General features: G+C 37.4%; 1 protein-coding gene and 1 pseudogene across 2 annotated transcripts; one reads left to right on the plus strand and one right to left on the minus strand.

Annotated features, from left to right (window-relative positions):
* Window positions 1-406: 406 nt before the first annotated feature.
* LOC142512276 (5'-3' exoribonuclease 3-like) lies at window positions 407-5,369 on the plus strand (annotated as a pseudogene).
* A 395-nt stretch (window positions 5,370-5,764) lies between these two features.
* On the minus strand, window positions 5,765-10,699 carry LOC142548146 (uncharacterized). 2 transcript variants are annotated; one of them, XM_075656478.1, is made up of 5 exons: window positions 10,556-10,699; window positions 7,332-7,540; window positions 7,106-7,228; window positions 6,518-6,736; window positions 5,765-6,308 (listed from the first exon to the last, which is right to left on the minus strand). In XM_075656478.1, the coding sequence occupies exons 2-5, from the start codon at window positions 7,485-7,487 to the stop codon at window positions 5,904-5,906; spliced, it is 903 nt and encodes a 300-aa protein (XP_075512593.1). In that variant the 5' UTR covers window positions 7,488-7,540; window positions 10,556-10,699; the 3' UTR covers window positions 5,765-5,903. The 2 variants fall into 2 exon arrangements, with proteins under 2 accessions (XP_075512593.1, XP_075512598.1); XM_075656483.1 differs by lacking the exon at window positions 10,556-10,699 and adding an exon at window positions 8,727-10,159.
* Between the last annotated feature and the right edge of the window lie 3,881 nt (window positions 10,700-14,580).

The raw sequence follows: 14,580 nt of genomic DNA on the forward strand, positions 1-14,580 counted from the left end.
TCGTATATCGTATCGAAAATATCGGTATTGAATCTTTTCATATCGATATCGAAAATTACCGAATTTTCGGTATGAAAAAAGTTCATACCGAAATGTTTCGATATACCGACAATTTTTTCGGTATACCGAACTTAAATTTTAAAAAAATAATAATAAAAAATTATTTTCGGTATTTCGGTATATACCGAAATACCGAAAAAAAATATTCTGTATCGATACCGAAATACGGTATCATACCGTACCGAAATTTCCAATATACCGATTTTTTCGATAAATTCGATATTTTTTCGATACGATATTTCGATATTTAGTTATTTTTTCACACTCCAGATCATTATACACGCACACTGGAAGTTGTTAAGTCACAAGCTTACAGATTCAGTTCGAAAACTGAGGGAGGAGAAGAATGGGCGTGCCTTCGTTTTACAGGTGGCTGGTTGAAAAATACCCTAAAATAGTTGTCGACGCCATAGAAAAAAGAGGAGATGACGTAGACAGCAGTTCTCCGAACCCGAACCAGCTGGAGTTCGATAATCTGTATATTGACATGAACGGGATCATTCATCCGTGTTTCCATCCCGATGATAACGTCTCTTCACCTTCCTTTTTTATCTTTTTGCATGTATATCGCTTTGTGCTTACGTCTCTTTGCATACAAATTTTCTTGAAATGCCGTTTTCTATATACGTGTGTTTTTTTGAGTTTTTCTGGTGTTTAGTTGATTTGTACTGCACTGGTACGTATGATTATGTCGGTCGGCTTTCTGAAAGTCGAAGGTTTTATGCTTGTTCAGCTTTTCCCGCCGACGACATTCGACGAGGTCTTCAGCAATATATACGACTATATTGATCGACTTTTTAACATAGTCCGGCCTCGGAAGCTCTTGTACCTAGCCATTGGTACGTCGTTTCCACCTTGAAATTTTGTAAGAGTTGGATGGATTGTTTAGCACATTATTATGTTAAACGAACATTTCGATAAACTCAACTCAGATGGTGTCGCGCCACGAGCGAAAATGAATCAGCAGAGGAGCCGGCGATTTCGGGCTGCAAAAGATCTCCAAATGGCCGTTAGATATTCACCTCTTTATATTTTGTCTTTTGTTGTGGTTGTGAATTACTATCATTGAATATTTGTTTTTTATTTGTTATCTCTCTGTGTATTCTCTAGGAGGAAGTGGATGATAAGTTTAGGAAAGAGTTTGAAATGGAAGGGAAAGTTCTATTACCCAAGAAAGAATCCCAAGTCTCTGATTCGAATGTCATCACACCAGGGACGGAATTTATGTACACATTGGCGAGGAAACTTAGAAACTACATCAGGCAGAGGATTAGTGACAGTGTAGCCTGGAGAAGGATTAAGGTTATCCATGCATGGAAATATGTTGATAAAATCAACCTTTTACACAACATATATACATGACATTGTGTACAATATCTATCTTAATTTGCAGGTGATTTTGTCAGATGCCAGTGTTCCCGGTGAAGGGGAACACAAGATAATGTCATATATACGAGCTCAGCGGTCGGCTCCAGCATATGATCCAAATAATAGGCACTGCCTTTATGGATTGGTATGACCTCCAATCATTGAAGTCAGAATGATCAATTTTAAAAATTGCTTCGTTTTACTCGAAACTTGCCTGCTGTCATTTAATCCAACTTTGACATCTTACTGCAGGATGCGGACCTCATTATGCTCGCCTTGACAACACATGAAATCCATTTTTCTATTATCAGAGAGGTTTTGGTTCAATGACACTGTCTTAATTTGAAGATTTTTATTTTCTAATCGAACTTCTTATTATTGTTTTGGATGTTGGTCAGTTGAGACTTCTGTTTGAAAACTTACGGATTTTACTAGCCTTTTTCCATTTCAGCGAACAAGCTTTAGTGACTCACATAAATTGGCATCACAAAAAGAAACTGTTAATTCCATTGATACAAGTTTGAAGAAAAAGCCTTACCAGGTACAACGTTATTTACCAATAATTTATGTTTATTCATATGCTAACGTTATTCTGAAATTGATGAAGTTTCTCCATGTCTGGATCTTGAGAGAATATCTGGCTCTGGATTTGGAAATCACTAATCTTCCTGAGAAACTTTCCTATGATTTTGAGAGGATCATTGATGATTTCATCTTGATTTGTTGTTTTGCTGGCAACGATTTTCTTCCCCATATGCCATCCTTGGAAATCCACGAGGTTTTTCATTTTCTGTTTCCAAGCAATGTTCACTGAATTTGTTACTTAAAGATGATGGGAATTGGGAACATTTTCTGGTGCTGACACAGGGTGGAATAGATTTGTTGATGCATGTTTATAAAAATGAGTTAAAGAACTTGGGAGGTTATTTAGTTGATATGCAACAGGTAAATTGCTCAGAACTTCTTCAATTTTTTGCTTTTGAGAAATAATGATACAGCCATATTGAATTTTCTTACCATGGTCCTTGAAACAGGTGGAGGACAGACATGCCCGCTATATAAAGTTAAAAAGAGTAGAGCGGTTCTTGATCACTGTCGGAGAAAAGGAGGATAAAATATTTGAGAAAAGGGCTCAGATCAGAGACAAGAAATTGAGGAGGATCCTTTTAGAGATGACCGATGCCAATAAGAATGAGGAAAATATAATTTATAAGCAAGATTACGACAAGAAATACCAGAAAGAACATGAATTAGCATCAAGTGTAAACGTATCTGATGATCAGGTATGACTACAACAACTTTTCACTTGATAATTTTGAGATATTTTTACTTCTGCTTCCAGGACATCCATCCTAGGCTGTGAGTAATTTTGTACATAAAACTTTTATCATTTGCAATTAGTACCAAGTGTTTCCTCGGTTGATCACGATCAATTTGATTATATCAATTTATTTCTGATAGATGATATGAATTCTGCGGCTATTTCAATTGCCTTTCAGATTTTGAAAAATACAAAAGAGCTGAAGCAGAAGATCAAAGATTACATGAGTAGCCAATCGGATTTGTTCAAAGATGGCTGTTTTGGCACAGATAAAGTCTGTAACTGTGTATATTCCAAAATTGGATATTACTTGCTACTTTGTATCATTCTTCATCTAGTAATTGTTAAACAAAACATATCCTTCTTTATGCCTATTTGCACAGGTGAAATTTGGCACAGCTGGCTGGAAGGAACGGTACTACAAAGAAAAATTCGGTGTTGAAAGCCCTGAAGAGGTTGAAGCCCTGAGAAAAAATGTGGTGTGTTGAAATCCCAAAGATTCTCGAATAGTTGGCCGTTGTATTTTTCCTCTTATTTTAAGTACTAAAAAGCCTCATTCCATGTATAAAAGTTACCATCTTTATGAACAAATTAACAAGCAAACAATTTGATTAAGCTCACTTCTCTTCACCAAGGATTACACAGCATTGTTTTATTATATCATGTTTGATATTTTCTTCATTTTTTCAGGTTACCAAGTACGGTGAGGGACTTTGTTGGGTCCTCTTATACTATTTTTCTGGGGTACCTTCATGGACCTGGTATGTCACATTGTACATTTTTCCTTGTGAGATGAATCCCTTGAGTTATTGAACCGTGACAGGTTTTATCCCCATCACTATGGTCCCCTAGCCTCGGATTTCAAAGGTCTCACGCAAACACGAGCTAAATTTATGAAAGGTTCACCCTTTAAACCTTTTGACCAGCTAATGGGTGTCTTTCCTCCACAGAGGTAAATTTAGTGTATTATTCTCATATCTCTTGCTTATGGATGGATTTTTGGTTTCTGAAATGGTCATCTAAAGATTAGAAGTACATTTTACAGTGCTCATGCACTTCCTGAGGCATACCAGAGACTCATGATAAATGAGGATTCATTGATAATCAATCGACTTCTACCCTACAGGCAAGTCTTGTTTATGCTATATTCTTGAAATAAACTGTAGGGTTGTTAAAAATGATGCTGACTTTAACGATTTCAATTAATTGCTTGATTAGAATTCGAGACAGATGTAGATGGGAAGCGATACTTGTGGCAGGTTTCCCCACCTTCCCTTGAATATGTTATCAAAGTATTAGCTTTTTACATCCTTCAGTAATGTTTTTATTTCTTTTAGCTCCTTGAGCTAGGGTGTAGTGAAGCTTCCATTTATAGATGAAAAACGGCTTCTAATTGAGTCAAAGAAAGTTGAAATTGAGCTGAAGGTGTGATTTGTGTTCTGTATAGCACTTGTTTTTAAACTGACACCATAATTTTTTTTAACCGAAACGGCTGTTTTTCCTATGATTTTAATGACGTGCAGGATAATGAGAAAATGAGGAGCTTGCAGAGTCTGGATTTGTTGTTTGTTGCATCCTCAGATAAACTAGGGAATAAAATAATTTCATGTGCCAGAAATCGTGACAGTGAGACTGATACTTCAATAAACATTGACATTGCCGAGTAAGGTCTTTTAATCAACGAAATTTGAACCAACGTATTTTTATATGAAAAAGTAAAGGCAGTGATATTAACTTCTTGAAATTGTTGTGTTCGTTGAGTTTAACTTTGGAATTTATCAGGGTGGGAATTGACGGGACTGTGCGATCTGCTTCGGCAGATGAAGATACTGGTGTTGACCTCTTTAAAGATGTGTAAGCTATAACAGAAATTGTAAAACTTTTGTCTATACACTTTTACCTTCTCGTTGGCTTATACCCTCAAAATTTTACGATTAGATGTGTGCTTTATGAGAGTCATCAGGGTTTACAGCACGTTCCTCGGCTTTTGGAAGGTGTCAATATCCCAGAAAAGGTGGAAGAAATTCGAGTTTAAACCTGATGCATTGTTGGTTTATTTACTGAAATATGTTCGTTTCTACTTGTAGATTGTGGATAAAAATGATATTCTCGAAACTAAACTTTGGCATGAAGAACGAGGCAGTAATGCTAGTAATTTGAACAGGTATGTATGTCCATTCTGTTTTGTAGCAGTTCTCCCTCAGCGTTGTTTCATGAAACCATGAAGATGAAAAAAAATATTCAGGTTTCAGTATCAATCAAGGTATGGAAAACAAGAAAGCAACTCGGGATCACGTCCAAGAACCTCCTATGTCCCTGATGTGCCTAATGCTATAATCAAAGGGGCTGGTTCAGGATTCATTAGCAGAGGTAAAACAACCACCACCACTCTTCCTGTTGAAGGATGCAGCAATTTCTCCGAACAGTCTTCCAGGAGAGTAATTGGTGAACTCACTCCAACTCAACATGCTCCAAGAGCAGCCTTCGGTTCAAGATCAAATACATGGGGTTCCAGAACAAGGGGCCATCACTCATCTGTTACAAATCGTGCAACGCACAATAACAATGGAGGAAGATCAAAATTAGGATTTGGTAGAAATGAAGAATGGCAAGGTTTGGATATATCTGTCTCACAAAATACAACCCGTGAAACTTTCTTACACAAATTTTTGCCTTTTAAATCTCTAATTGTTTTGTTGTTTTTGTCCCTAGACTATCACAAATTAGACACACCTATGTTTAACCATAAAATTAACGATGATGATTAATTTTGTTACATCTTTTAAAGTTTAGGGACTAAAAGTGTTGAGTTGAAATGATTAGGGACTAAAATTCTTTTGGTAAGAAAGAAGATTTAAATGTATTTTTTCCCCCAAGAAAACTCAACTCTATTGTCTTGTAAAGACGGAAATTTTGGCATTGAACCAGATGATGAGAACTAAAACTTTACAAGCACAATTTCGAAGAGTAAGGCAAGAAATAATCCAAAAGTTCACCAACACTTGTGAAGCCAACTGAGGAACAAACTAAAAAGAGATGTTAGACGACGACTCTGAGTACGATGGTCGCTGTTATCGAAGCCCAACATTCTATTAGTCAATAGAATTATTAAACTTGGGCAATAATGTATGCCTCTTAGACTTTACATGTTCCATTAATACTGAACCTTGGATTTCTTTCGTGCTAAATACCGTTGCTTAGCTGCAGTAAGTGAATCCTCGCTTCTTTTATGATGATCCAGTTTCAGCTGGTCACCACTAGCTGATGCCTTGTCAACAACTTCTTCTTGCATGGAAGCATCAGAAACAGTTTTCACAAAGGTTGGTTCAAGCTTTTGATCTGGAGAAAGATTCTCTACAGTCTCATCTTGATGCCTCGTCACCAAGCTTGATGATTCTGGATTCGAATGAGTATCCAGGGAGGAGACTTCTTCTGGAGATAGAACACCCACCTCTTCAGGCTGTTTCTTAAGCTTCTGCGAATCAGCCTCTCCAGCACCAAATGCAACATTTTTTGCTAGGTTGAAGTAGAAGTCACTGAGGTCCGTCTTCTTGGTAACCTAATAATGTAAACGCATCAAACATCACTGCATACACAAATACAATCGATTTCACTCGGGAAAAAAACAAGAAAATAGAAGATGATGGAAGACAGAGACTTCACATCAGTGCTTCTATCAAACTTAAGTCCCAAACTAGAGAAGTCAATCAGAAATGATAAGTTAGTTGAACAAAGATCCACAAAGCAGAAAAAGCAAGTTCAACTTACGTCTTCCTTCTCCTCTCTCATTTCACGGAGCCGCTCCTCGTCCATCCATTTAGCTTGCTCAGCTAGTTTCTTTTTGTACGCACCAGTAACAAACTTATCCTTGTCTACATAGAGGTGTTCATCTTTACCTCTTTCTTTAGCAAGTTTTTTCTCATAGATTATCTCATGTTCTCTTTCTCGTTGTTTGGCCTTATCCATTAGTGCTTGAATATACTTGGGCTGCAAATCCAAACAGACAAAGGCTTGAGTATTTACTTGGAATACTGGATTTAAACATCAAGTTCCACTTTTGATAAACAAATAACCAACAAACTCAGATCTTTGACCTGATTGATATCAAGAATGCGAGCTCGCACTTCAGATCCTTTTACTTTTGACATACTTTGTCTTTATGAAACATATACGGTTACTTCTAAAAATACTTTAGATGATGTCTAATGATGAGTCCATAGAGAGACAAAAAGGGTATCGAGTTTACTTGGAGGAATAAAAACTTGTCAGACAACAACCAATCACCCCCTCACATTCTCATTGAAGTATCACACCAAAATATGAATTCTTCATTTGCTAATTAAAAAAGAAACACACCTTTCTATCTTGTCGATCCTGCTCTCTGGGACGGACTTGTTTCTCCTTCATCTTATCATATACTCCATCATAATCAAATGCCAAAGGATCTTCTTCAAGAGCCTTCTTATGCTGTTCTTCAGCCTTTCATAGAAATGAAAAGAAAAAGCTCATTACATCTGCAATTCTGCTAACAAAAAATTAAAGATTAAGCCATATTATTTTCATGCATATGCACAGGCGTTACGTCTTTGAGAGACTTGTTTTTGCTGGCTTGGCGCAGAATTTCTCTTTCAACATTATCGTCGTCGTCTTCAAAACCAAGCAGTGTAGAAATTGGCGGTTTTGGGGGTTGTTTTTTCTGCTGAGTTGGAACCCTAAGTTGCAACCCATACTTTTTCATTTTTTCCCCGCTTCTACACTTTCCTTTTCAAATCTCCCAACTTGATATTTAACCTAGTATAATCATTTACAAATCAGCCATATACATACATTGAAAGCCAATTGAATCTACAAAAATGGCTCAAATTTTACGAAAAAACTTACCTAGCAATTGTATCAAGAATTCTACAAAACAGATTCATTAATTATGAATATCAATACCAATCCTAACCCTAATACGAAAGGCACATGCTGATAATCAACCCTGATGGTAATACTAAATTTTGTACTATATCAAGACTTGGTTACGGGAACTTGATACAGAAGAAAAGAATTTGTGGAAATATTTCCTCATTTGATTACAAAAAACGACAGTGTACTGGTTGTGGTGGCAGTCGTTGCTCCTGATTGCCTATTTTTCACAGATTGCCAGGTCATGGTGCTAAAGCAAAACTCTACTGACACAGCGGATTTGGACTTAAAAATCTTCCAGATTAAATAATAAAAAATCAGCCCAGGTAACATCTTCTGGTGAAGGCATAGTCCCACCTCGGCCAATGCTACAGAATTGAAGCCGAGGAAGAAACATGGGGCTCTGTCATTTCATTACTGGCAGCCATGGCAAAAAATGTGAAAGCAGAAAAAACTATTAGGCACCTGTCACCACGAAGATTCAAAACCTATCCAATTCTGAGAGATTAGATTCAAATACCTTCCCAAACAACTGAAAAGTGGAAGTGGTACAGCTACTTTAATGTGTCAACAAAAAACAAATCGTTTGTAGATTAATATCAAATAATATAATTTTTAATATTTAGTCCGATTTGATAAGATAGCCTAATCTTTTAAATTAGGAATCATAATATTCTTATATTCTGCAGTTCCTTAATTCTTGGAATAGACTTCCCACTGGTGTTAATCTAAAAGGTGTGATGCAATTCAGAAATAAATAAAAGAAATTCCCCTTTGTTCTTTTCTGCATGATATCATGAGCCCGTGTTCTGTTCCATTTCACCGCTTAAATTTTCTCTTCCTTGTCGCCTAAAATTCTTTAAAAAATGTCCACCGAGTCTTCGATGTCTTCAAAATCCTCTAGTGAAGAGCTGATCGAAAAAAATTCTGAGCAAATTGTTTATCTTTCTGGAAACGACTTGTCTGCCCCACAAATTACCTCTCATCAGCTTAAAGGAAAAAATTATTTGCAGTGGACATAATCAGTCAAAATTGTGATATGTGATCGTGGCAAATTAGGGTATCTTACTGGTGAATTGAAGTCCCCAAGCCAGACTGATCCCACCTGCAAAACCTGGTTGGCCGAGAATTCAATGGTTCTCGCCTGGCTAATCAATTCCATGGAGCCCAATATCAGTCATCGCTATTTGTGGTTTAAGACAGCCAAAGAAGTCTGTGATGAGGCGCAACAGATGTATTCGGATCTCGGAAATGCTTCCCAAATTTTTGAGCTTCGTTCAAAGCTCAAGGAAATGAAACAAGGGTCAAATTTTGTGACTTGGTATTTCTCTGATCTTCAGGATCTATGGCAGAAACTAGATCTATTCCTTGAGACCTCCACCACATGGGCTGAATAACTGTGAAACTACAAGCCAATGTTGAAAAAGAAAAAGTTTTTGATTTCCCGGCAGGCCTTAATAACAATCTGGATGATGCGCGAGGGCGTATGGTGGCGTTTAATCTCTTTCCCTCACCTGAAGATGCTTTTTCAGAAGTGTGGCGTGAGGAAATGCGTCGAAAATCATTATTGGTAGTTATGTGAAGGAACATGGGATCATACACCAGAGTTCTTGTGCATACACCACAAAAAAATGGAATTTCTGAACGAAAAATTGTCACTTGTTAGAGGTTGCTTGTGCTCTCATGTTTGCTATGCATGTTCCTAAATACCTATGGGGGACGCCATTCTCACAGCTGTTTTTCTCATAAACCGTTTACCCACTTGGCCATTAAACTTTGTCACACCACTGTCACTTCTTGCTACTCAATTCCAACATGTTTCTACGTCTCATCTTTCATTAAAAACGTTTGGGTGCACAGTCTTCGTCCATGTTCATTACCAAAATCGTGGCAAACTTGATCCTCGAGCCGTCAAAATTGTCTTTGTTGACTACTCTCCCACTCAAAAAGCTACCATTGTTACTGTCCATAAACAAAGAAAACTTGGTTTATCGTGATGTAACATTTTTTGAGGACACGCCATATTTTTCTCCAACTTCGCTTCAGGGGGAGAAATCTGATAAAGCTTGTTGGAAATTCCCACCTCTTCTTGGTGAAAATATTCCTAATCCAAATCCGACTACCTTTCTCATGGTTCAATTCGATCTTTCCTCAATACAAGAACCAAGGGAAGAACCAACTTCCAAGCCAGAATTACAAGTCTACTCACGACGAAACAAAACTCAGAGTAAAAAGGACATTGCAACTCCAGAGCACAACTTAGAATCTGACCCGATGGTAGATCCAAATACAGGTACGATTCTTGATCTCAACGTACCTATAAGCTATAGCCATAATAAAAGGTGTGAGGTCCTACACTTGAACATTACATATCTGATTTTGTCTCATATTCACTTTTGTCTTCCTCATTTCGTGCTTTTAATTCAAAGTTGTCTAGTGTCATGATCCCAGGACTATTCAAGAAGCCCTTGATGCACCTGAATGGAGAACAATTGTTCTTGAAGAAATGGGGGTCTTCAAAAAAAATGATAGGTGGAAATTGGTGGAGCTTCGACAAGGAAATAATGCAGTGGGTGTAAGTGGGTTTCCCAATCAACGACGGTTTGGCGGTTCGTAACTGCAGTTAGCGTCGCTTTCTCAAAGCCACGGTTTCTCAACTTCCGTCGCACGTAGCGACAGTTTTGTTGAAGAACACTGTCGCTCATTAGTGACGGTTAATATGCCGACCGTCGCTAATGTAACTTACCGCTATATAAAAATCATCGCCGGTTTTTTTAAAAAACCGTTGCTTAATATAGCGACGGTGTATATAAACACTGTCATAAAATTCACAAATAAATTACTACGCAAAATTAAAATCACGTATTAAATTTTCTGTAAAAAAAAAAATTTAAAAACCTGATTTGCGTGAAGATATGCAGTTCCACGTAACGCTGGAAGATCGCACCGACTAGCAAATCTACGAAATAAATATGAAAAATGTTAGTACAAAATAAAAAATCGAAACTTCGAAAAATTTATAGAGTTTCGCTACTACAGAGATAGGCGAAAATCGCCTAGGAAAAATGTTCTCGAACCGCGGTATATATATAGAATCATATTTGCGACGGAAAGGTAAATAACCGTCGCGAATAGCGACGACTTTTTCAAAAACTGTCGCCGATCTGATCAGCGACAGTTTTTGAAAAAGCCGTCGCTAGAAGCGACGGTTTGTGAAAACCCTCGTTAAAAGCGACGGTCAGGCGTCGATTTATTTAGGCGACGGTTTTCCTTCAACCGTCGCCGTATATAGCGACGGGCTTGTATTGTACCGTCGCACATGGCGACTGGTACAAACCCGTCGCCAAAGACGACGGTTAAAAATCTCGTCTCCCAAAATGGCGACGGTTTTGTCAATACCCAGCTATCGCATCGGATTTGGAAAACATGACTTGACAAAGGTTGCTTTCAGAGACAAACCTTAGAAATTTCAACCGAAAACCCATTAATTGGTCCCATACGAATTCTGATCCCTTATTTCTTTCAAATTACATATCTAAACATTCAATTTTGGTTCAGTTTCCTCTAATTCATCATCAAGTTACAATCCACACCCAAGAAAACCGAAAAAAATTCGCACTAGAGTGACGTATGCCACAAAAAGAAAAATAGAAAACGATGAACAAAACCTAAGAAATTGAGACTAACTTGAATAGAATTTAGAAGAGAGAACGCACCTGGTACGAGAAACGCGGACAGCCAGGGTTTATGTTAGAAATTAAGATCAACAAATGGGAAAATAGGGGTGTCATCTTTATCAATCAAATAACCAAAATATTCTTACGTCGCACTTGACCTGTAGAGCGCATAATAATATTTTATTTTTTTAATTCGTCATATCGAATCGGATTTAATGAAAAAAAAGCATAATAATATTTTATTTTTTTATGTGTTAGATCGGGTCGGATTTAATGGAAAAAAAATACAATTGGGGATTGAAATGGTTTTTATTATTTAGATTTTCATCTTATAACGTATTAATTTGTGTAAAAGTTGAGACAAAAATTAAAAATGATATGTCTATTGTTTATATCGGTGAAATGAGTCAACTCGAATAAAAAATAATATTTTTTATGAATCGAATAAAAAGTAATATCAATCGAATCAAACAAAATTGATGTCTCATGATAGTTTTTGTGAATTCGATTTCCAACTCAATCGAATACACAAAACAAAAAATTGACGTCTCATGGTAGCATATATATGATTAGCTAAATCAGTGCATGCTTGAAGTTGATGAATGCAGGCAATAAATTAAGATTAAAGTAGGTTTCTTGTGAGACCGTCTAACACAATTTTTGTCTTAACATTACTCTCTTTTCTTTTGTAACTAACCCACCTTCAATGTTTCTTACAAATTCAAATTTCTAAATCCATCTGACAATTTTAAAAGATAATGCTAAATTTTACCAATTTGCAGACAAATAAATAAAAAAAATTAAAATTTGAAATTATAACGATCCTACTAATAATTAATGGCAAACACTTGAACATTCCCTCGTTTCCCTTCAACTTCCACTTCCTCTCTTCATCCCCGGTTTGTTTCAACCTACCTGCCTGCACGGGCAATGAACGGCCCGGATCACTCCACATGAGTGATCCGGGCCCACCTTTATGAACCAAGATTCAGATAAAGAAAAATTAAATAAAGAAACCCCTAGATGTTTTTGCTTCTTTCATAATTGCCGGTTTCAAGAAAAGACTAAATTATGGAGCAACAGCAAGACTCGCAGCAGCAGACTTCAAGAAAACATTCTTCTTCTATGTCAAGGAAGCACCCGGTACGAGTACAAGGAGAAATTAACTGGCCGTGACCGCTGCCACCCTCATATGTAAGTCTTTAGTTCTTCTGAACTATTGTTTGTGTTTGGTGCAAGCATGGTCGTAGGAAGAAAAGTGATTAATTGATTGGTTTCTTGGTTTGTGTCCTCTTGAATTTTATGAATTACGCATCGCCAAGTGAAGCTTATATGGAGTATGGACAATTCGGTATTTGTGATTGTTGAAATGTGATGAAGTGCAATCTTGAGAATTGCTGTGAATTGAACTGTTACATTCGTACACCATTATATTTGGGATTTGATCATTCTCATTTTACATGCATCTTTCCTTGCATATGCTCACACACCGAATTCTTGGAGCATGTTATTCTTTGTAATAACACTAAAAAAAACGAATGGATTAGCGACGTTTTTACTAAATCCGTCGCTGTATAGCGACGGGTTTTAATAAAACCGTCGCTAATCAAAATAAGCGACAGTTTACTAAAAACCGTCGCCTTTTTAGCAACTGTTTATTGTCAACCGTCGTTATTGTAGCGACAATTTTTAATAAACTGTCGCTAATATTTCAACGGTTTGACGACAAAACCATCACCATTTTATGCGACGAGATTTTTAACCGTCGTCTTTGGCGACGGGTTTGTACCAGTCGCCATGTGCGACGGTACAATACAAGCCCGTTGCTATATACGGCGACGGTTTTCCTTCAACCGTCGCTTATTTTGTTTAGCGACGGTTTTATATAGCGACGGTTTTACAGTTTTTGAAAAAGCCGTCGCTATTGGCGACGGTTAATTACCTTTCCGTCGGGAATAGCAACGGTTTTTTCAAAGACCGTCGCTATGATTCTATATATACCGAGGTTCGAGAACATTTTTCTTAAGCGATTTTCGCCTATCTCTGATAGTAGTGAAACTCTATAAATTTTTCGAAGTTTCGGTTTTTTATTTTGTACTAACATTTTTCGTATTTATTTCGTAGATTTGCTAGTCGGTGCGATCTTCCAGCGTTACGTGGAACGGCATATCTTCGCGCAAATCAGGTTTTTAAATGTTTTTTTTTACAGAAAATTTAATACGTGATTTTAATTTTTGCGTGGTAGTTTATTTGTGAATTTTATGGCAGTGTTTATATACACACCGTCGCTATATTAAGCAACGGTTTTTTAAAAGAACCGGCGATTAATATAGCGACGGTGTGCATATTACCGTCGCTTACATTAGCGACGGTCGGCATATTAACCGTCACTAATGAGCGACAGCTTCTTCAACAAAACCGTCGCTACGTGCGACGGAAGTTGAGAAACCGTCGCTTTCTCAAAGCGACGCTAACTCCAGTTACGAACCGCCAAACCGTCGTTAAAACCGTCGCTTTAACCTTTTCGCGACGGTTTGACCGTCGCTAATTTTTTTTTGTAGTGTGAGTTTTCTTGTTCCAGAGAAATGGAGGAAAGGTTAACGAACCTGCATGAAAATGAAAACAATCAAAGAGAATAAATCGACTCGATTTCATCCAGATACCAAAAATTTCATTGAATCTTTTCCAGTCGGCTTCATGTTACTCGAGAAGACATCATAAACTTACCTTGCTTCCAGGTACCGATGTGCCAATTGACTTGCTTAATTTGATAGGTGATAAATTTTGAAACCATGGGCATTTTTTGCTACAGAATGAAACTCTTATGGTCATTAAAGCTCCACAAGACGTACTTATACCTGTCATCTTTCTCTGTGCAGCTAGAAACTTGTAGTTCGAACTAGTTTTAAGGTACAGGGATCAGGTATACTACCTAGTTCCTTGGATATTTGGCAATCTAATGTACGTTCTAAAGCGGGTATTTTTGGTAGCCGTACACTTTGTGTGAACGGTTCAAATTAGCCCATACGAGGAAAATCTAGAGACTACGAATCCGGATGGCGAGGCTCAACCCAGCATACCTGAAACATCTATGAGTAAATGAGAATGCATTGGCATCCCCACTGACGGAGGAGATTAGAGAAAGAACTGGTGAAGCAGATGCAAGTCCTCAACGGGACTGCCGGACTGAACTCTTCAACATTAGGACAGATGATGTGAGTCACGAGCAAGAATGGTCGAATAATA

The sequence above is a fragment of the Primulina tabacum genome, chromosome 1 (genome assembly GCF_025594145.1).
Source record: "Primulina tabacum isolate GXHZ01 chromosome 1, ASM2559414v2, whole genome shotgun sequence".
NCBI lineage: Eukaryota > Viridiplantae > Streptophyta > Magnoliopsida > Lamiales > Gesneriaceae > Primulina > Primulina tabacum.

Bases quoted from the DNA above. Each gene is read 5' to 3' on its own strand.
- LOC142548146 (XM_075656478.1), bottom strand. From the start codon at position 7,487: ATGAAAAAGTATGGGTTGCAACTTAGGGTTCCAACTCAGCAGAAAAAA. The intron at 6,737-7,105 runs GTGTGTTTCTTT...TTGGATTTGCAG, and splicing joins AGGATCGACAAGATAGAAAG to CCCAAGTATATTCAAGCACT. The intron at 6,309-6,517 runs GTAAGTTGAACT...TTACATTATTAG, and splicing joins TGAGAGAGGAGAAGGAAGAC to GTTACCAAGAAGACGGACCT.